Source organism: Canis aureus, chromosome 18, assembly GCF_053574225.1.
Source record: "Canis aureus isolate CA01 chromosome 18, VMU_Caureus_v.1.0, whole genome shotgun sequence".
Lineage (NCBI taxonomy): Eukaryota > Metazoa > Chordata > Mammalia > Carnivora > Canidae > Canis > Canis aureus.
Genome location: NC_135628.1, coordinates 24,958,906 through 24,979,688, shown reverse-complemented (window position 1 = coordinate 24,979,688; position 20,783 = coordinate 24,958,906). Strand labels below are relative to the sequence as shown.

The 20,783-nt window shown below is 42.2% G+C and overlaps 1 protein-coding gene across 1 annotated transcript in view; it reads right to left on the bottom strand.

The window, feature by feature from the left end:
• Positions 1 to 20,783, bottom strand: part of RAPGEF5 (Rap guanine nucleotide exchange factor 5) — a 229,071-nt gene that overhangs the window by 66,471 nt on the left and 141,817 nt on the right. The window contains exons 10-11 of the mRNA XM_077856559.1: positions 5,405 to 5,520; positions 4,866 to 4,954 (exon numbers count right to left, since the gene is read on the bottom strand). Of these exons, the coding sequence (XP_077712685.1) occupies positions 4,866 to 4,954; positions 5,405 to 5,520 (205 nt within the window). The remainder of the gene's footprint in view (positions 1 to 4,865; positions 4,955 to 5,404; positions 5,521 to 20,783) is intronic.

The following is a 20,783-nucleotide window of genomic DNA, read 5'->3' as shown; positions in this document are numbered from 1 at the left end:
TTTTTAAGATTTTATTGATTTATTCATGAGAGACAGAGAGAGAGAGACAGAGAGAGACAGAGAGAGAGGCAGAGGGAGAAGCAGGCTCCACGCAGGGAGCCTGACGTGGTACTTGATCCTGGGTCTCCAGGATCATGCCCTGGGCTGAAGGCAGTGCTAAACCGTTGAGCCACCCGGGTTGCCCAAGGTATTGGTATTTTAAAAAATGCCCCATGCACTCTTAATGATCAGCCACACATAAGACCCACTATGGCATGTCTATTTGTTACATGCCATTACAGAAATAAAAACAAAAGATAAATACAAGATAATTTAATGTGTATATTAATTGCACAAAATCATGAAGAGATTTACCATTATCTGAAAATTTTCTGTCTAGCCTCAACAACATTTAGCTCTACATAAACTATGCTGCTACACAGTCACTGAGGTCTTTGCCACCTGGAAGAGGAAGCCTGGGACAGAAATGCCAAACATCTTTCCAGAAATCCTAAAAGGCAAGGAAATCAAGGAAGATGTTCACCTAAATTGTCTTCTATCTTTCCAATGATCTTCCAGTGATCTTTCTATGATCAGGAAAAAAGCATTCCTTCATAAGAAATACACACAGAGCACTTAGGACAGGCATGGTGCCAGCCAAGAAGAAGACAGTAAAGTTCATAAAAAATTAGGTGCCTGTCCTAGCTATCCTTAAGTTTCTGTCAGTGCATTGCTCTAAAAAAGCCAGTAAACTGGCAATGAAGATTAACCTTTGGACTTTATTGATTGAGTGAGACACCCCTATAACATAAGCCAGGTACTTTCACAGAGGTTGTTATCTTGTTACAAAGGTAAGGGACTCTGGTTCTCAATGATATGCTCAACCTATGAGGTGCTGCTGAAAGCAGATCACTAATGCTGAGGTGCCCACAATCAAAGCAGGCATTTCCACACCAAGTACCCATCCACGGAATATGCTGAATGACATCCTCATGAGTAACAATACCAGCCACACCTTGAAGAAAGCAGGTCAAGCCCAATAAGAATGAGCTGGTTGGCTTTACCTGTTCCTACTATCCTATTCTCTGTTCCCTTGTTTTTCTTCAAAACCTGTGATCTTAAGTGCATTTACTTCAAAAGGACGAATAAAGAATAAGGAAATGGAAGAAAAAAGAGGGCAGCAAATCATGTTATTTGCTCTTCTGTCCTCCCTAAGGTGGACCTGTCATAATGCAGATTCAGAGAGAAAAATCAATAGGAAGATTTTTCCAAAAAAAAAAAAAAAAAAAGGAAGATTTTTCCCTATGCAATCCATCCAATACATAATGTTTCCCCGGCTTTGAACCAGAAGTCGTTATTCCCAACAGCAGCAGCTTTAAACAAAACAGTCTATCTTTTCCAGGGAGGGGAAAGAGTTAAACAGAGGAGCAGGAACCGCTGCAGACCCCACAGACTAGGGCTCGCTGGGGGGAAACTCACTCTTCCAACTCTCCAGCTCCTCTATTCACAACTCCTTGTTTTTCTTTCTCCTTGCCTGCTTTGTAATTCTCCTGGGCTGGAAATGCTCTGGGATGTCTACCCTGTGATTTCTACCCCATATCTGGGAGGATGAAAGATGGAGCTGCTTGATTTTTCTCTACCATTCCAAATATTTAAGCCAGAACCTGAACTTGACAGAAAAGGTAATATTTGAAAGCTGCTTTAATCACTTTCCAGGTTCATAAATAGGTGTCCAATAGCCAGACTCAAATAGTTTTTCCATTTGGAACAATGAAGAATCATTTATTAATTCATCCATTTATTCTACAGCTATTCCTGGGAAGACTCCTTGGGCCTGGTCCTACAAGGGAGGAAAGGTACGCATAGAGGAGATTATGAAAACATTCATGTGTAGATCTATTCACTTGGGAAAACCATGAGTAAGTCGCTTTTAAGCATCTCTAATATTTTTGCTTTGAAAACTCAGTTTGAGTTGTTGATAGAATAACATGAATTGTTGTTTTCTATAGTCGCTTCTTGATTCAGGTGGCGAGAGGATTACATTATATCAATAGCTCTGGCATTCTCCTTCCTATTCCGTTCAATTAAGTCAACGTTTTTCCACTTACACATTCACATCAATTAGTAATCACTTCAACTGCTCCTCTGTGAGTGCAGAAGGTCTGTTCTATTGGGCCTTGCACTTACATTTTCACAACTAAGTGACTTTTGTGGGAAAGAGATGGGAAATTACTCACATCTCTTGCTCCGTTATTTTCTCCAGCCTCTGGTGGGTACAGGAATGTAAGAATCCAGAACAGGCTCATCTAGTCTCCAGGAGAGTTTATGTCCTCCCATGTACCCTCTTCCTCCTCACTGCCATTGGGGCCATGTGGACGAGCACCATATGGCTCCAGCCAGCCCCATATGGTTCCCTCTCCCTAAAAGGGGTGCTCGAGAACATAAAAACGCTGTTGTATACTTTTATTGCAGCCCCTTCTCATTTTCCTCCATCTGTCTTCCATATGTTTATACGATGCTATTAGGCTCTTGCACACGTAGGCCTTTTATAATGAGGGTTGCCAGCCTGACCAAAATAAAGAACGAGAATTCACCTCTGTCGGTAACAAGGGGCCTCAATTACTTTAAATATGTGATTCATTTAGTATTCAAACTAGGACAAATGAATAACCTCCTTTCTTCAAGTTGCCCATGAAATTCATTTTATTTTTACATATATGATATTTCTTTCCATTTTAGCAACAAAAACCACATAACGGCTTTTCTGTTCTATTTTCTCCAAGTGCTGTAGGTGAAGTTTTGAAGAACCACATATGACTTCACTTAGGCCTCCCTATTACATGCACATCAATCTTTCTCTGAGTTTGACTTTTCATTTTTATAAAGTTCTCCGTTAATCACAGGAAAAGTTGCTACCATGCTTTCTTTCAAGTGTCACTACAAAAATTTGAAGTTTCATGTGTCCTCTGAAAACTCTAAGGAAATGAGTAGGAATCAGGAGAGGCTGACCCCAAGAGGCCTCTTCAAGCTCTGCTGAGGGCAAGCCACTGAGCTCTGGTCCTCTTTGCTTTGCTGAGCACTAAAAGTGACATATCTGATACAGGGCCTGGTGCAACAGTCACTAGACACCATGCACAACACTGTTTCCAGCAGCAGGCAACTCCTGGCATTAGCAAAGTAATCCGAGTGATTTCTCATTCCCAGTGTTAAATACTGGGACTTGCTATGGGCACCTAGGCCATCTTTCTCAAAACAAAACAAAACAAAACACCACTGACAATCAGAAAGAAAGAAAAAAAGAAATCAAGTGAAGCCTAATACTGGCTTTAATAATTTTTAAACTTACTCATATGACCTAGACACAAAGTCTCACATTACAGACCAGAACTGTGGTGCTATTAAGAAGAGGCAAGCATACAATCCCCTGAAACATCTATCCACATTAAAAGGTGTCCTCTTTGGGGCAGATTATTTGCCTGTAATCTAGTTCAAACCACCTGTGTAAAGCAGTCTGGTAATCAGTACATGGAAAATTATGCCCGTTCCATGATGATTATATCTGATGAAGCGGAACACGGGAATAGTGCTCAAATGCAGAAAATATTAATCAATAGACATAGAAAAACAACTCAGCAAATGCCATGAGAATGTTTTTCTTTTAGCCTGTGTATAAATGGCATTTACTCATTTCTCCCACCTTAAACATATGCAAAGTAAAGTATCTATTTGAATTTTGAGATCAGAATATAACATTACTGTAGGATAAGGGATTGAGTTACTTTCCTTTTCTTTTTTTAACCCACTTACATATTTCATCCAACTTTGTTTCTCTTCATGTCCTTTATAATGCAATTTAGAATCAGACATCAGTTAGGTTCAGACAAAAAAACTAGTGAGACCTAAGGAAACTTGCTCCCACCTACACAGTCATTTCACAATCCTTCCTACAAGGGAAAAACCTAAGGTGTTACTCTGCAGGAATTCAACCTACAAACACCTTTTATTGATGCAGTCAATGTCATGCCAAGTGTGGGCATCACAGGTGCTCTGGTAACAGCAAAAAGTGCATTTCAGTCAGGAGATCAAGTTACAGAATTGAGGCAACAGCCAGAGGCCTATTCACTGGAATAATTGTTCCACGCTGGAACAAATGACAAATTCTGGTGAAGAGAAGTATGTACTTGCCCTTTGGTGATAAAGGAAGCATGGTTAGGTTGTTTTGTAGATGCAGTGGTACTGTTTCCCAAAGTGCAAGGGTGACAAAGCTAAGTGGGTATTTTGCTCCCAGATTAAACAGAAATTTGGACAAGAAGTCTGATCAATAAGACTTCACTGAATTATAGTTTCTGGATTGCGAAGCTGTAAGTATGAATATTCTGCACAGCAGGGCTTGCTCTGAGCAGTTTGTAAATCACCTGGAAAAGGGCAGAAGTTGCTGCTAAGCTTCTAGTTGCTGAGTAGTTACATTAATTGTTGACGTTTCTGCAGAGGCTACTCCCCTCAGCTCAGTGCTTCCCAGAGGCCAGGTGAATGCTCAGTCCCTGGTATTTCTTCCCAACAAACACTGGCTATAGAAATGCTAGCCTCTTGCCAATTGCCTTTAGGTGAGATTTGGTCAAAATTGCCCAAGACACTGAGAACATCTGCCTTCCTAATGTTTTCTTTGTACAGCGACTTCCCAGGTGGCTGCTCAGATCTACATGTGTCCATTTACTGGATTGAAACAAAACAGCACGAGGCCAGGGGGGAGGCGCACAAAGCATATGCCGCTTCTGCCCATGCTGGGTTCCCCTGCAGTGGGAACCTTGCCCCTGAGGGTCCCGACAAGGGGCAGCTGCAGCTGCAGGTCTGGAAGCTGGAGACACCCCCCCCAACCCCCGCCTTACCTGTTTCTTTGTCCTGGACTTCTTCCAGGTGCAAGTCATTCAAAAGGTGCTCCAAAATCTTCTCCGGGGTCCCGGACACGACCACGTATCTGTCAGAGAGCAGAGAGTCCACCGAGTCATCCTCGGTAGAAGACTGCGAGCGGCTGCTCCATTCATCGTCCTCGTCCTCCTCGTCAATGTATTTGAAATAAGGCACATCGAAGGTGGGCAAGGGCAGCTCTGGGTCCGAGAGCGCGGATTCCTTCCTCTCTAGATGAGGGTCAAAGACCCTCAGCCGGGAGCTGCCCATTGTGATCGGCTACTAACAAAGGCATCCCCTAAGAGCTCAAAGATCTTGCCATCTCCGTCCTTTCGCAGGGAACTGAGTCCATCTGGCTGCCAAGAGCTCTGCAGTCAGCTAGAACGCTCGAGAGGCGGAGAGAAAAGAGGGAGGGAGGGAGGGATGGGAGGCAGCGGGAGCGAGTGAGATGGAGCGAGAGAAGGGGAGAGAAGGGGAGCCAGGCAGGGCCGGGAAACGCGCTGCGCTGGGGCGAACTCACCTCCAATCACTCTCGGCGCTGCCGGCCGGGGGGGCCGGGCCACAGCCCTGCACTTTCTTCAGCACCAGGACGTTCCGCTCCTGCTCCGTAACCTGAACGGTCGCCACTTCATCATCCTGCATTCATTGGGGACCGGAGCGACCGGTGGGATGAGAAGGGGAGAGATAATTAGGCCAACAAAAACAAGAACAAAAAGAACCCCCAAACCAAAACAGGGGCTAAACTGAAGCTGCGTTTTCTCCAGTTGCTTTCCACCAGGATTTCTTTAAAGGTTAGGAAAAAAATGAGAAGTCCGGGCAAGAATCTCCCTCTAATGGTGGAGTGTCCAGGCTCAAATTCTACAGACATGTAGACTATCAGGGAGGCATAAAATACTGTAAAAGGAAATGGGAAAAAAAATAACCAAAAGTGGGACTAGGATTCAGAAAGCTCACTTTGAAAACTACCTGAATGACCTGAATTAAGAAATCCAAAGTTCAGAGTTTCAAAAAACACGACATACTAATTGCATATATATTCTCTTTTATCTCATAATGCTTATTAAATATTCACTGTATTAAAACTGGAAAGTCATAAATCATTTAAACACTAAAACAATGAGCAAGCCATATTAAGTAGTTATAGGAGACACATATTCATTTACTTCACACCCTACTTTAAAAGGTGGGCAAAAAAACTACCCATTCTATCACTTGGTTCATTAATCCCCCCAGACGTAAGATGGCCTTCAAATTTATCATGTACGAGTTTTGCCAGAATACAAGCAAAAATGGATCTCTAGTTAGAATCTCATCTAGGCTGAAATTCGCATGTCATGGGTGAGTGCACTGACTTTCTTCACCTCGGTCCCTTTTAAAAAGGAGAGAAGGCTGAACAATCATTCATTTCTGCACACACAGCTTCCACAGCCCAGAGCCAGCGTGGTCCGCTGACGTGGCTCTGTCAGAGTTCGGCTCACTGCTGACCCAGCAGTGTGGAGCCCGACCCTGAGTGATGAACACTTCCAGAGTATATTGTGTGAAATTCTCCCAGCGTGAGGCACCGGGAAGTGGAAAGAAGCCCAGGAAGAAAGAACCGTAAGATGCATGCAAGAAAAGCTAGCTTCTGTATCCCGGAGATTTGAGCAAAAGATTAAAGCAAGAAAAGTTGATAGAAAGTAGGCTTCACCTTAAAAATATCACTTCTTTCAAAAGGGAAACATGCCCTAGAGTTCTTAGCATGTTTCTGCCACCGGCAGAAAATCCAACCTATTATTAGGTGCAAATACTTAAAAAAAGAAAAAAAAAAGAAAGAGTATTTGTTTCCCCCAACAGGTAAAACGTATTAAGTCCTAACTGTACCTTATTAATCAGTTCCACAGATCTATCAGGGCTGTCAAAATATTTTATTCACCTTGCATAAGAATTGAGGCACTAATCTTGCCATAATTGTCAACCAAATCAGTGATACAATTATGACTTCAAATGCTGATGTCCTGATTCCCAAGAAAATGTAGAGACAAAAATACAAATTATCGGTCACTCTAAACAACAATATAATTTTATGATAATTTAAAATATCTTTTAGTGGCAAATAATTTTACTATGTAAAACTGGTGTATTACATTTCAGCAAGGTCAGACGCTCAGTTACTGTGGCAATTAATGTTGGATATTCATTGTTAAACTCCCTGAGGACGGCAGTGTGACTCCTGTAACATGAATACCAATGTGTAATTGCTATCTTTCATTTCTCCAAAGGGGTTCTTTTGTTATCCATGTAGTTGAAGTGAAATAAGGTGGCTGGAGAGAGGAGCATATCTTGACCAAAAAAAAAAAAAAAAAAAAGGCAGAATGTGGGTCTGGGATCCTGAGACACACAGAAAAAAATAATTCACTCAACAGTAGATTTGAAAGGACAAAAATCTTTCCCTGGTTTTCCTCTCATCGTAAGCCAATATTCATTTTATATGAGCCTGCTGTCATTCTGAAGTACATTTTACATTCTACATGCACGTGATATATGGCATTATTAACTTCCATGGGCCACGCACATACATATGGATGGGAAGGGCTTCTCTAATGTCTGTGTAACTAATATGTATTACAGGGCTGTGCAGAGAGCAGCCACACTCTGCTGGGCAGGGAAATAGCTGAATCATATTGATGTACTATCAATAGCATCTTATGTCATACTGATAGTTTCCATTTTGAAAACCTGTTAAAAAATAAAGAGAAGAAAAAGCCGAAAAATCAATGTATAAAGGGAGCTGTAAGTTATCTAAAATTGCCGTGAAAACATAATAATCCTATGCATTATATCTGGCTTTCAGAAAGGAAGGTAATATGAACGCCTCATGACCCATGCACCCTCATCTAATTGTTCTTCCTGAAAAAGAGCAGAGTACCATGGTAGAGGTTCTGAGTATGAAACTTTGTTCTGGTGCTTGCTTGGTGAAGAATAAAAGTATTTAGAGGTCTAATGATGGAAAATTGTTTAGTGACAAATTGTGAAGTGCAAGTAAGGCATTAAAATGCTTAATTTATAGTCAACCACTCAACAAATGGCGATGGTGTCTTATGGGTAAGGCACTGTGCTGGATATGGAGTAACAAGCAAAGATGAGCAAGACAAGTCCCTTGCCCTTAACTAACAAGTTAATAGGCTCCCTGTCAACATAACTGTGGCTTGGCAAGCATCTGACGATGAGGCCAAATGCAAGAGACAGTGCCAAGGTTGAACCCGTGGGATTTGATAGTCAAGACGACCGCAAGTGACAGAGAATGGCAATGCCATGAAGTGGGACAAAAACATATAGAGACATCGGTTCTGGTGAGACTGATGCATCTAGTTTCAGACAAGTGATGTTTTAGTATCGATAACATATCATGCTATAGATACTTAGCAGTTAGAAATAATGAACTAGGCTTCCAACAGAGATCAGGGGCAGAGACAAATTTGTGAATTATTCAAGTTTTGGGAGTGGATGAGATTGTTAAGGGGGATCAAGAGAGAAAAAGAACTATAAAAATGGAAATAGGGGAAGAAAAAAAACCCCACAGAAAGTTGGGGAATAGCTGGAGAATCAGAGTCTTGAGATTATGAAGAAGTCAAACCAAAAAAAAAAAAAAAAAAAAAAAGAAGTCAAACCAAGATGAGCCAGGAGAACCTGGAGGGCATGGTGTCAAGAGATTTAAGGAAAAAGCTGGTCTGATGCTGTCAAGTTTACAAAGATAAGTTTTTGAAAAAGAAATGACAAGATCACCTTGGTCCGGGATTGAGAAAAGAAGGGTTAAGATGTGATTGAATTGGGGGTGGGGGGGAAGTGCAGAGATGGGCAAGACCCCTTCCTGGAAGTGCATTATGAAGGGAAGGGGTCAGACTGCAAAGTCTGTGTGGCTGTCGAAGGCAGCAAGGGGAGAGGGATATGGAGAAGAGGGGACAAAATCAGGAACACAGTACAAGAGGTAGGTTATAAAAGGTTAAAAATTCTTTCCCTCAGAGAGTTTCAAGGGAAGGAGGATAGGTGGAGACTTAGAAAAAAATAAAGTAGGGAACATCAAGAAACCAAGTAGAGCATATGAGATGGCTTCTATCCTCTTAGTAGAGTGGGGATTGGAAATACCTTCTGGAAGGAGGGGGTTCAGGGTGAAGTTGGTGGACACATGGCTTCCAGGGGATAAACAAGTTATGAAAAAGAGCATTTCTAAGCAGCTTTGTGGACCGCTGAGGGTAGAAACACACATTGATGGTTATCTGCCTTTCTGCTGAAGTGCTCACAAACCTTAGGGGAATAGTCAATGATGGGGCACAGCCAGAAGAAGGGGTTGGCAAAGGAAACAACAAGGGAAGGGCTTCTGGGGGGTGGGGAGTCAGCATACCATGAATGCAGCTCATCCCCATATAGTGTCTGTCTGGCTAGGGAAAGCAGTGAGCCAAGAAAGGAGTTGATAAATTGAGAAAACATGGAGCGACTGAGGATAAGACTCCATAGGAGCTAAGGGACATGCAGGGGGTGGACGAAGAAGCAGGTGGAAGCTTTGATCAAGGAGGCAAATATCTCAAGTGGGGCAGTTCAGAGCGGTGAAGACTGAAGAAGACCAGAGGAGTCCCTGCTACTCAGGAGCTAGGCCGGGGCCTCTCCTGTGAATGCCAGTGACTGCAGAAAACTGACATCAGAAAGAGCCAGGCTCTGACTAGGATGGAGCAAGACAAACACAAGGCTCCATGGTAATCACACCTGAACACAGACAAAGCATGAATGCTGGCCAAGCCAGAAAACACCAAAAAAATCCAGATAATGAGCAACTGCTGCTTCTTTCACAATGAGCACTTTGGTTTTTCTAGTCTGCCTTGCCTGGAGATAAGACTTAAGATATCTAGTCACAGAGTTACCCCATTTTCTGATGGCAAAGCCCTACTTCTTTAAACCCTCCCCCAAATCACTGGACACAAACCCAAGTCCTATGAGTCCTTTCCCCCAGCATTGTCTTATACTGAGTTGCCCCACAGCTCCCCACCGTGTGAGGTCTCCAGGTCAGCAATGGGCAACAAAACCAGCCTGTCCAACTATGGCTGTGCTCCTGGTGGCCTCTGACTAGAGGACATTGATGAGAGTTATCGGATGCTGCCTTGCCACTGGTATGGAGCGGTATGGACATGATGGTCACTGGAATCAAGGATTAACAAAAAGCATTCTGGGAGCTCCTAGGTGGCTCAGTTGGTTGGGCACTTGCCTTTGGCTCAGGTCATGATCCTGACTGAGATTAAATTAAAAAAAAAAAAAAAAGCATTGCTTTGTCAGGGTGATGAGACAGTCATAGATAGGAATGTTCCTGAAAGTGACTGCAGGAAACAGGGCTCAAAGGATGGTAAGGTAGAAGATAGATAATAAAGCTACTGGGGAAAGTAGAAGAGCATCTGGAGTGAAGGAAAGATGACCTGAGCAAGTTGCACAGGCCTTAGGAGAGAAGGGGCTTCTGCAGGTACGACAATGATATGGAAGGGGCACAGGGTGGATTCCTAGAAGGCACCACATTTCTTCATGCCTTTGCCCATAGTGTTCAGCCCTGCTTTGTATATGCTCAGTGAAAATTCCCATCTCTTCCCAAAACACATATGAGCCTCCGGGTGTGCAGAAATCAGTTCTTTCCCTACTCTCCAGAAGGGATGCTGGGAAGAAGAAGAAATTCCAACAACTGGGCCAGATGGAGTAGTCTTCACAGCTTTGTCTGTGGGATGCGATTTGGGATGAATGGGTAGGTGTGGAAGGAGAGGAAATGCAAAACCAAACAGGTGTCCTCAGCTAAAATGGTGTATGTAGGGGGGATAAATGCTAACAGGGAAGGCTGATAGATCACAGAACTACAGGAGCACTGAAAAGAGCCCATTAGGATAATGAAAACAAAGAAAGCCTCCCAAGTTGTCCCTACTCCTCATCTTTGTTCCATTCTTTGGGCCAGTAGCTCTATTTCCTTTTTCTGGCTACACTACTATCGTGCCTGTGAATTCTGAATGAATTATAGAACCAGTATTTTTTACTTACTTTAGACTAACTTGTATGCTTATGGTAAGCTTTTGTACTTCTAAATCAAACTTTTTTCCTTTAATTTATTCACATGAAAGATTTATTTTTAGGATGAAAATACCTAGTAAATAATAAAAATATTAATTTTTTAAAAAATAAAATGAAGAATTGATACTCATAGTTTAGCAGGTCTTAACTTGTATTATCCTGAACCAAATTTCTGACTGTATTTATATTTTCACTTATCACCAGCACTAGCAAGATAAAGTGATTACTAAGGGATTTTTCAGGCTTCCTGGAATTATCACAACTACTTGCTTGATTTTTCCATTATCACAAATAATGGAAAATATTCCTCTCCCAAACTCTCACATTAAGCAGCCACTGGTATTCTCTATGGCAATTGTGTCCCTGTTGCTCTATGAATGTAAACTCCTATAAAAGCACTTAACTGGGGGATTCATTGATGGGCTTTAGGGACTCAGAGAACCCTCAGAAAGTACCTAAAGTTTTTATGTGTAGGCACATTTTTCAAGGCAGAGTCAAGAGTCTTCAGTCTCACTCAAATCTATGAACACCAAAGAGTGCAAACCATTCCATATGATGGAACTTTCATTTATCACCTCACCTAAGAAGTATTCTTTGTGAGTCCTGCCACTAACACCCTCCATCCAGGTGAGATGCCCAAAGAACCTGGTCATGATGTCTATCACACTGACCTCTATTCATTTGTTCTCTCTGTGTTCTCTAGTAAATGATGACATCTTGAGGGCAGGGACTGTGACTTCTATCTCTCTTTCTAACACACAACTCAGGGTACATGATATTCATTTGATAAAGGTATACTGTATATACAAATTTTTAAAAATATTTTTTTAATTTTTATTTATTTATGATAGTCACAGAGAGAGGGAGAGAGAGAGGCAGAGACACAGGCAGAGGGAGAAGCAGGCTCCATGCACTAGGAGCCCGACGTGGGATTCGATCCCGGGTCTCCAGGATCATGCCCTGGGCCAAAGGCAGGTGCTAAACCGCTGCGCCACCCAGGGATCCCCTGTATATACAAATTAATGAACAAACGAGAAGGACTGAATTGCCTCTAAAAAGCAGAATTCTATGTTGTAAGGCTCAAAGGTTATTCTTCCTGAAAGGCTTCCCTCACCCTCCACTTAGTCACTTTTCTATTATAATGCTCATCATAGTAGCTAATTGTGCTTTGAACATGAGTGTTAGAATTACTTATTCCACCTACTAAACCAAGCTCCCATGCAACTAACATATAGTAAGAGGCCATGTAACTTACACAGCATTAGGAAGGCATTCACTCCCAGCAACTGCACTGCTGGGGATTTACCCCAAAGATACAGATGCAATGAAACGCCAGGACACCTGCACCCCGATGTTTATAGCAGCAATGGCCACGATAGCCAAACTGTGGAAGGAGCCTCGGAGTCCATCGAAAGATGAATGGATAAAGAAGATGTGGTTTATGTATACAATGGAATATTACTTAGCCATTAGAAACGACAAATACCCACCATTTGCTTCGACATGGATGGAACTGGAGGGTATTATCCTGAGTGAAATAAGTCAATCAGAGAAGGACAAACATTATATGGTCTCATTCATTTTGGAAACATAAAAAATAGTGAAAGGGAATAAAGGGGAAAGGAGAAAAAGATGAGTGGGAAATATCAGAAAGGGAGACAGAACATGAAAGACTACTAACTCTGGGAAACGAACTAGGGGTAGTGGAAGGGGAGGTGGGCGGGGGGTGGGGGTGACTGGGTGACGGGCACTGAGGTGGGCACTTGATGGGATGAGCACTGGGTGTTATTCTATATATTGGAAAATTGAACACCAATAAAAAATAAATTAAATAAATAAATAAATAAATAAATATTGGGGAAAAAAAAAAAAAGGAAGGCATTCACTAAATGGTACTGTCCCTTGGTCTAGGGCATATAAAAAGGGGGTGGACATGAACAGGTCAAACTCTGAGATAAATTGTGAACTAGGCAAGGTGTGTATTTTGAAGTTGTTTTTTTTTTTTAAAGATTTTATTTATTTATTTGAGAGACACAACATGAAAGAAAGAAAGCACTAGCGGGGGACAGGGGAGGGAGAGGCAAAGCACCTCCTCGCTGAGCAGGTGGCCCAGTGTGGGACTCAATCCCAGAACCCTGGGATCATGATCAGCCCAAAGGCAGACACTTAACCGACTGAGCCACCCAGCACCCAAAATGTGTATTTTGTACCTGCTAATCTCCCCATCTTGCTCAGCCCCAAGTGGGATCTTTAGCAACCTCATGTGGCTAGTGCTCCATCATCAAACCCATCTGAGGTAGGCAGCAACACAAAGCTTTTCAGAGGGAGAACACAAAGAATCACCTGGCTTGATGCCATAGCATTTAGGAGGTCATATGGTAGTACAAGTTGCAATGCTGTTTTCCCTCAAGTTTATGGAAACAGTACCTGAAAATGCTAACTTATTTATAGGAAGGCATTTGCTATAAACTGAATGTACCTCCCCTCCAAAAAATTCCTTTGTTGAAACCTGACCCCTAGTGTGATAGTGTCTGAAGGTGGGGCCTTTAGAAGGTGATTAGGTCATGAGGGTGGACTCATGAAAAGGACTGGTAACTGATAAAAGAGCCCCCTGAAAGTTCTCTTACCTCTCCTACCTTGTGAAGACACAGTGAAATGATGGCTATCTATGAACCAGAAAGCAATCTTTCATCAGACACTGAATTTGCCAGTGCCTTGATCTTGGACTTCTAACCTCCAGAACTGTGACAAATAAATCATCATTTTTTAGAAGTCACACGGTCTGTGGTGTTCTGTGATAGCAGCCCGAATGGACTAAGACATAGAACCAATAGCTTGTTAGGATTCCTTTCATTGCATGACCTTCTTGGTCTAACCTTTATTCATCCGACAAAATTCACTTTGAGAATCGCCGCCTCCAGGAATGCCTTTCCCTTCACCTCCAGTCTGATTTGGGGGCCTCCTCTGTGACCCTATGGTACCATGTGACTCCTTCTGATTCTGCATTTTGAGGAGCACAAAGCGACAGCTGACTTATGGGGAGGTACCAAAGCTTCAACTCTGAATTCCCAAAGAACAGCCAGGTCTTAATACTTCACAGATACTCAAAGTACACTGCATGAATAAGTGAACAAAAAGATGAACAGGTAAGTGTGTGTTTTAGGGTTGAGGCTTAGAAAACAGCACCTTAAAGCTCAAAGCATCTGTGTGTGTTTCAGGGTTGAGGCTTAGAAAACAGCACCTTAAAGCTCAAAGCATCTATTTATAGCAGTGAAGTCTGATGGTGCTGATAAGCAGGGGACATTTTGCTAAGAGGTGCTTGTCCTAAAGGAGGGTCATCAAATTACCCTGGTGGTAGATGATACTGGCTTGTGCTGTTCTGCATCTTGACCATCAACTTAAGGTGAGGCACTCAGACTGGGTGAACTTGAGAAGAATAGCTGGCATGCTCATCAAACTGGACAATGATAAATAGAGGCAAGGGGTTACAGATCAGATCAAAATGGCCTGCTCTAGTTCAGGGTCTTGGCCTGAGGGTGGTTCATGTGAAAATCACTTTAAGGTAGCTCCAGGACTTAGCCACTATCTAAGAGAATACATGATCAATATTTTGTGAAATATAAAAATCACATGATTATTAGTTACTGGACCACACAATGCTAATTCAATTACACGTTATTAAGAAAGAAGGAAATAGCACTGCCATATGCAACAAGCCAATTTACTAGGAAGGGCAACAAAGAAAAGATCAAGCCAAGACCCAGGCAGATAAATCTACAACAACAAGCATTTATTGAGGGTCTACCATACAACAGGCAATGCTGAGAGTAACACATCCGTTATCCTATCATGAACAACAATTCTATGAGGTAAATACTACTAAAACCGCATTTTGATAAATCTTTGATAAATCTTGGCCAAGAAAGATCACAGAGCAAGGGTGTGGTAAAGCTGAGACTCAACCTGGATAGGCTCAACAACAGAGTTCTTAACCAGACCACAGATGTTCCCCTGAAGATGGTCAATAATGCACATTATAGACTGCAACTATCTGAGGGGACTTGGTTTACTCTGGTGCTGCTAGCAAAAACAGGCCAATCTGCTTGGGAGTCAGAGAACAGGTGTGTCTGAGTCATGGCAAAGCTCAAAAACTACTAGGATAGCCAGTTTTCAGTTCTAGATGGCCCATGCGATTTGGAAAAGCCATCAAGGGACTGAAAAGAGAAGAGGGCTGAAAAGGATGGAGCATAGTATCAGGACCACAACTAAACCAGCTAAGGGAAGGGCAGAGCTCAAGAACTACCAAAGGGAAAATGAACTGCTGGCAGGAACAGAGTTACACATGGTCAGTATCTGAGGAATCTGAGACTCTGGGCTCCTGTGCCCACACCACTTGGGTCACAGAGACACGTAGGTTAAGGCTGTGGGACTTCCAGTGCATTAGCTGCCTTGGGCCGGATAGCTTCAAGTACTGTGCAGATACTGAATTATACACTCTAAAATGGGACTTTCATCTTTAAAAAAAAAAAGGAATAAAAAGAGATACCCAAACCAATCCAAATCTGGGCTGTGATGAGCCTGTGGGCACAGAAGTTTGTTGACTAGGATACACGGGGCCCTCCACCAAGAAGCTACAAGGGGTTCTAAGAAACATGTCCTGTGAGGTACAGTTCATGTAGCTGGAATGTCTAAGAAAGAAAAGCTTGGGAGAGTGAAACCCTGGTAGGTAATTTCCATTCTCTGAGCTACCCTTCCTGTTGAAGAAAAAGCCACAGGATTACTCATGATGTTCTAGAAAGGTGACCTCCTATTAATGGGTGGCTAGATAAAAGAGGCTGATTGTTTTTCAATTTAAGGAAGTATCAACAACAGAGGTGGAATGAGCTCACCCTCAAGCTGGAGCAGAGCCTGTCAATAGTATTACGGAACAAGGGAAGATGGTTCTTCAGTGAGAGAGGGGGCCAGACAAGATGACCTTGGTATCTTTTCCAGCATTAAGATTCTACAAAAATTCAGCTGTTTTGACTTTACTTTTCTCACAAAAGCCTGAAATATTGGCTCCCCTAAATAGGAGAGATGCACATGATTTAGCAGTATCTCGTCTCATCTTGTACTACGGAAATTCACACACAGCTTAGAAAACCAGACCACTAATGCCCACATCTATTCTTGTACCGTAAATGTGGGTACAGCAGAATTAAAATACTTATCTGAAAAAAAATCTCCCCAGCCAAAAACAATTTTGTCTGAAAACAACCTTCATAGAATTTGCTGACAAGGTATCTCATGATTCTTTTTTCTCATGGAAAAAAAAGTAAACAGATTAAAAAAAAAAAAAAGGTCAAAAGAATATTGCTGGCAAGACAGACCTGATTAAGAGAATACAGTAAGAGAAAGATTAAGTAAGCAGATGTGTGTCAAGGTGAGTGGTGGCTTGGACTTACAGGACCACAAAGTGCTGACCTGACAATTCCATCTTTGCAGAGGCTATTCTGGCAGAAAGAGACTATTTAAATAATGATCACTGGCTCCTTTTGCTCAACCTCACAGGTATTAAGATTGATAACCTAAAGCCTAAATGGAACTAATAGGATTCATCATCTCCCAACTCATAAAATCTAGGTATAGTCTGACTTCCATGGGTATGAAAGCAACACAAAGCTGTGAGTGAATGTGACCACACTCCCACAGGAAACTGGTAAACACATCTGGATGGAAAGTTCTGGCTGCTAGAGGAGAACCATATTTATTAAATTTCATTGCCTCTAGTAATTATTATGATATAAAACAAGCTGTCTAAGAATCCTAATCTTAGGGCAAGCCTAGGAATTTGATCCCAAGGCCAACTTCAGTGAGTAAAACTACTGAACAACAAGAGCAGAAGAAATGGGGATAGACTGAAATATCTTGAAATATAAAGTCCATATCTTTTTATCTCAAGTATATTGCAATATGCTGTATTCGCTTGATGGATTACTCTGGCAAAAAAAGGAAGAAGAGGGGATCCCTGGGTGGCACAGCGGTTTGGCGCCTGCCTTTGGCCCAGGGCGCGATCCTGGAGACCCGGGATCGAGTCCCGCGTCGGGCTCCCTGCATGAAGCCTGCTTCTCCCTCTGCCTGTGTCTCTGCCTCTCTCTCTCTCTCTCTCTCTGTGTGTGACTATCATAAATAAAAAAAAAATTAAAAAAAAATTTTAAAAAAAGGAAGAAGAGAGGCACACTTAGCTAGAGTTCTGAAAAGTGTTTTTTTTTTTTTTTAAAGATTTTATTTATTTATTCATGAGAGAGACACACACACACACAGAGGCAGACACAGGTAGAGGGAGAAGCAGGCTCCATGCAGGGAGCCCGGTGAGGGACTCAATCCCGGGACTCTAGGATCATGCCCTGGGCCGAAGGCAGGTGCTAAACTGCTGAGCCACCTAGGGATCCCCTGAAAAGTGTTTTATTTATTTATTTATTCATGAGAGACAGAGAGAGAGAGAGAGAGAGAGAGAGAGAGAGAGAGGCAGAGACATAGGCAGAGGGCGGGACTCAATCTCCTGGGATCACAACCTGAGCCAAAGGCAGATGCTCAACCATGAGCCACCCAAGTGCCCTCTGAAAAGTGTTTAATGAAGTGACTATGTACAGAAGTGTTGGTAGTTTAGAGGAAATTAACCAAAAGTAACCAGCCCAGAGGGAGATCTTATCCACCCTTGGGCTTGAAGGGCAAGAGGAAAAGGGTGAGGGCTGGATCCCACTGAAAGCTGGAGACATACATGAGAGGCTCCTGGGGAGGAGCTACAGTCATGGAGAGGTGTGGTCATGGTCAGAACTGCAGGAGGAAGTAGGACAGAAGTGAGAACAACAAACACCTTAACCTCCCTCTCCCTCTACACTTTGATCTCCCGCAGTGGCTCCCACTGGTCAGGTCCCTTTTGTAGGTAGCAGGCAAGAGAGCCCAGGTGATGCAGTCAACAGGAGTCAGGGCCAGCGGCACAGAGCAGAAGTGGACACGGAGGAGAGGATGTGAATACAGATGATGCAGCACACCTGACCTTTCTGTTCCCAGGGAAGCTTGGGTCGACTCACCATTAATAAGCCCCACATAAGTCATGTAGTCCAGCATCTTGCTTCAGGAAGGCAATTCCAAAATCTAGCAGCTTTTCAGTAGGGTATGTCAGTTATTTCTTTACTGACCTAATCTAATTCCTGCATGCTTCCATGTCTTAACAATCTTCCTATATCAGGTCATTGTAATTTGGGTCCCAAAATGTGCTTCATACCCGACACTGCCCAGGTGACCCCTGAGAGTTATTAAATCATGCAGATGTCATTTTTTACCATAAAAGCTTAGATTTTGAGAAATGTTTCTCGGAAGGTCCTCCTCTAGTTCCAGTATAAAAGTTATCAGTTGAGGACCAGATTTGGGGGTGAGGATGAAAGGGAGAACAGAGGACAAATGGCAGGACATGTTCTAGCTGCATGAGAACAGGGGTTTGGTCTGTTTTGTTCTCTGTGCTGTTGTCACCAACCAGAACAACAGTGACTATTCAATGAATGAATGGCCTGTCATTATGGATGAGTATATAGATACTATACATCAGAATGGCCCAGGTCAAGGACAGAGAGATGGAGAGAGGTAAGGAGGCAGAGGTTCAGCCACAGAGGGACTCAGTCCAGATAGTAGCTTAGGGTGGAAAGGAGAAATTCAAGCTACAAGTCTACAGAACAAAAAGACAAGATCTAGACCACCTGTAGTTAGGAACTAGCGCTCCAAAGTCAGATGTAGGCTAAGAGTCTGGTTAATGAACTCAGTTCACCCATCACAGAAACAACACTTGATTCTGATTTGGAGATTTTCTGAGCCAGGAAGAGCCCTGTCCTCACACAGAACTTGGGTTCACAGCTGCAGAGGTGGCCTCAAACTATTCTGAGTGGACAGAAGTTACAGGCTTTGCCTCATCTAGAGTAAAATCCTACAACCATTTAATAGCCATGTTCCAGAAGAATAAAATGTACTTCCCAAATCCCAAACTGTTATTTGAAATATGAGGATATTATACCTCTCAGAAATTTCTAGGGAATAAAAAAGACTGTGTATGCAAGAGGCCTAGCATAGTCACATCCAACTACCCTTTCATCATAAATGACTAAAAATAATTTAATAATCAACACACCTTACTAAACTCCCTTCCACCAGACCCCATGCCAGAAGTATGATCCATTTCTATTTCATTGGTAATAATAAATTCTTAGCACAAAAATTAAACTCAGATGGTGACAGCCCTTCAAAGAACCTATGACCTGAATCCAATTCACGGATAGTTACCAGAGTGAAGACACACCTGCCTGGGTTCAAATCCTAGACTTGCCACTTACTAATGAGGAAGTTTTAACAGGATTGTTCTCTTTCACCATCAGATTTCCTGCTTGTGAAATGGGATAATTATTGACCCAAACATGAACGCCAGACATAGAGAAAGCTCTCAATAAATGTATGCAGAGTAACATACAAACTGTAATGTAACTGTATGCATCGATCTGTATGCCATGCCATTTTGGTGTATTAACACCAAAATATTACAAATTGAATTTGTATTGGGGCCTTGCTACAATTTCGTTCACATGTATGTATGTTTAAGTATCATCCATATTGAAGGAAGTACAAATAATGTCATCAAACTTTTTCAGTTGCATTGAAAACCACTCCCTATGGTGCTGTAAGCATCACAGAGAGCCAGAGGCCATCACAGCAAGTTAATGACAGAGCTCACTGTACCTGGAGGAAAGAAGGCTGGAAGCCCTTCTGCTAGAGATCAGGGATCAGGATTGAGAAAATCGATCATTCTCGTGGGAAGGCAGGATTGTTTCACCCTGGCACCCACCTCACCCCCTAAATCCTAAGTCTCACTTGCCAAGAAACCATACCTTTCTAGAAGCTAAAATCCAAAAGAAAGGAGACAATGAATTTCAGTTGTCTCTGACTCTTATATTTTTAAAATAAAATTTCAAGAGTTAGGTAATGTGAGGAAGTAGTCAGCATCCTTTAGCATCAGCAAATCTAAAGTATAAACAGGATAAAACACCAGCAGCAATAAGCAAGGTGTGATGTCAGCCATGGTCACTGCGGTGAGGGCCTTAAACGCCAATGTTTCTGTTGATCTTCTGTCCCAGATATGATGGTCATTTCATTCTGCTAAGACTCATGAGTTACATACATTCTCCCTGGTTAATGGGCCCAAGGAAATAGACAAAGGGTCAGCTGGGAATCTCTATGACCCACCTCTTGGCTTCTGGAATTAAGAAGTCTAGGTCAAAAGGCAATTGAAGGAACTGCCTTGTGCATGCATGATCTGATAGAGGACTATTTGAAGGTAATTCAGAAGATAGGAGGATGCTTCAAATTCTAAATTAGATCTGTAGGCATTTCTTAACATGTGGAAGAATAAAGGGGGAAAATATTCAATGATTAGGGTCACTGGGGAAAAACTGTCAATATTTTGAAAATGTGAATTCCATCAATCCATGCAGACCCATTCTTTTGCAACACACCTGCAAAAATCTGTGATGACTTTATAGTGCAGAGAACAGCTCTTATTTGTACCTCTCATTACTGGCTTATCTTGATGGCTATCAAATACAATATGTAGGTTACCTGAAATTTAGGAAATTACCTGAAATCTTTCTTCCTAGGAGATTTTACAAAAATAACAAATATAAATGTTACATAGATACTTTCTAGTTTCCAAATATTCTCAAATTATTCCAAGTGTGTGTGTGTCTGTGTGTATGCATGTGTGTGATATACATGCAAAGTTATTCTAAGGAGAAAATATCTCAACA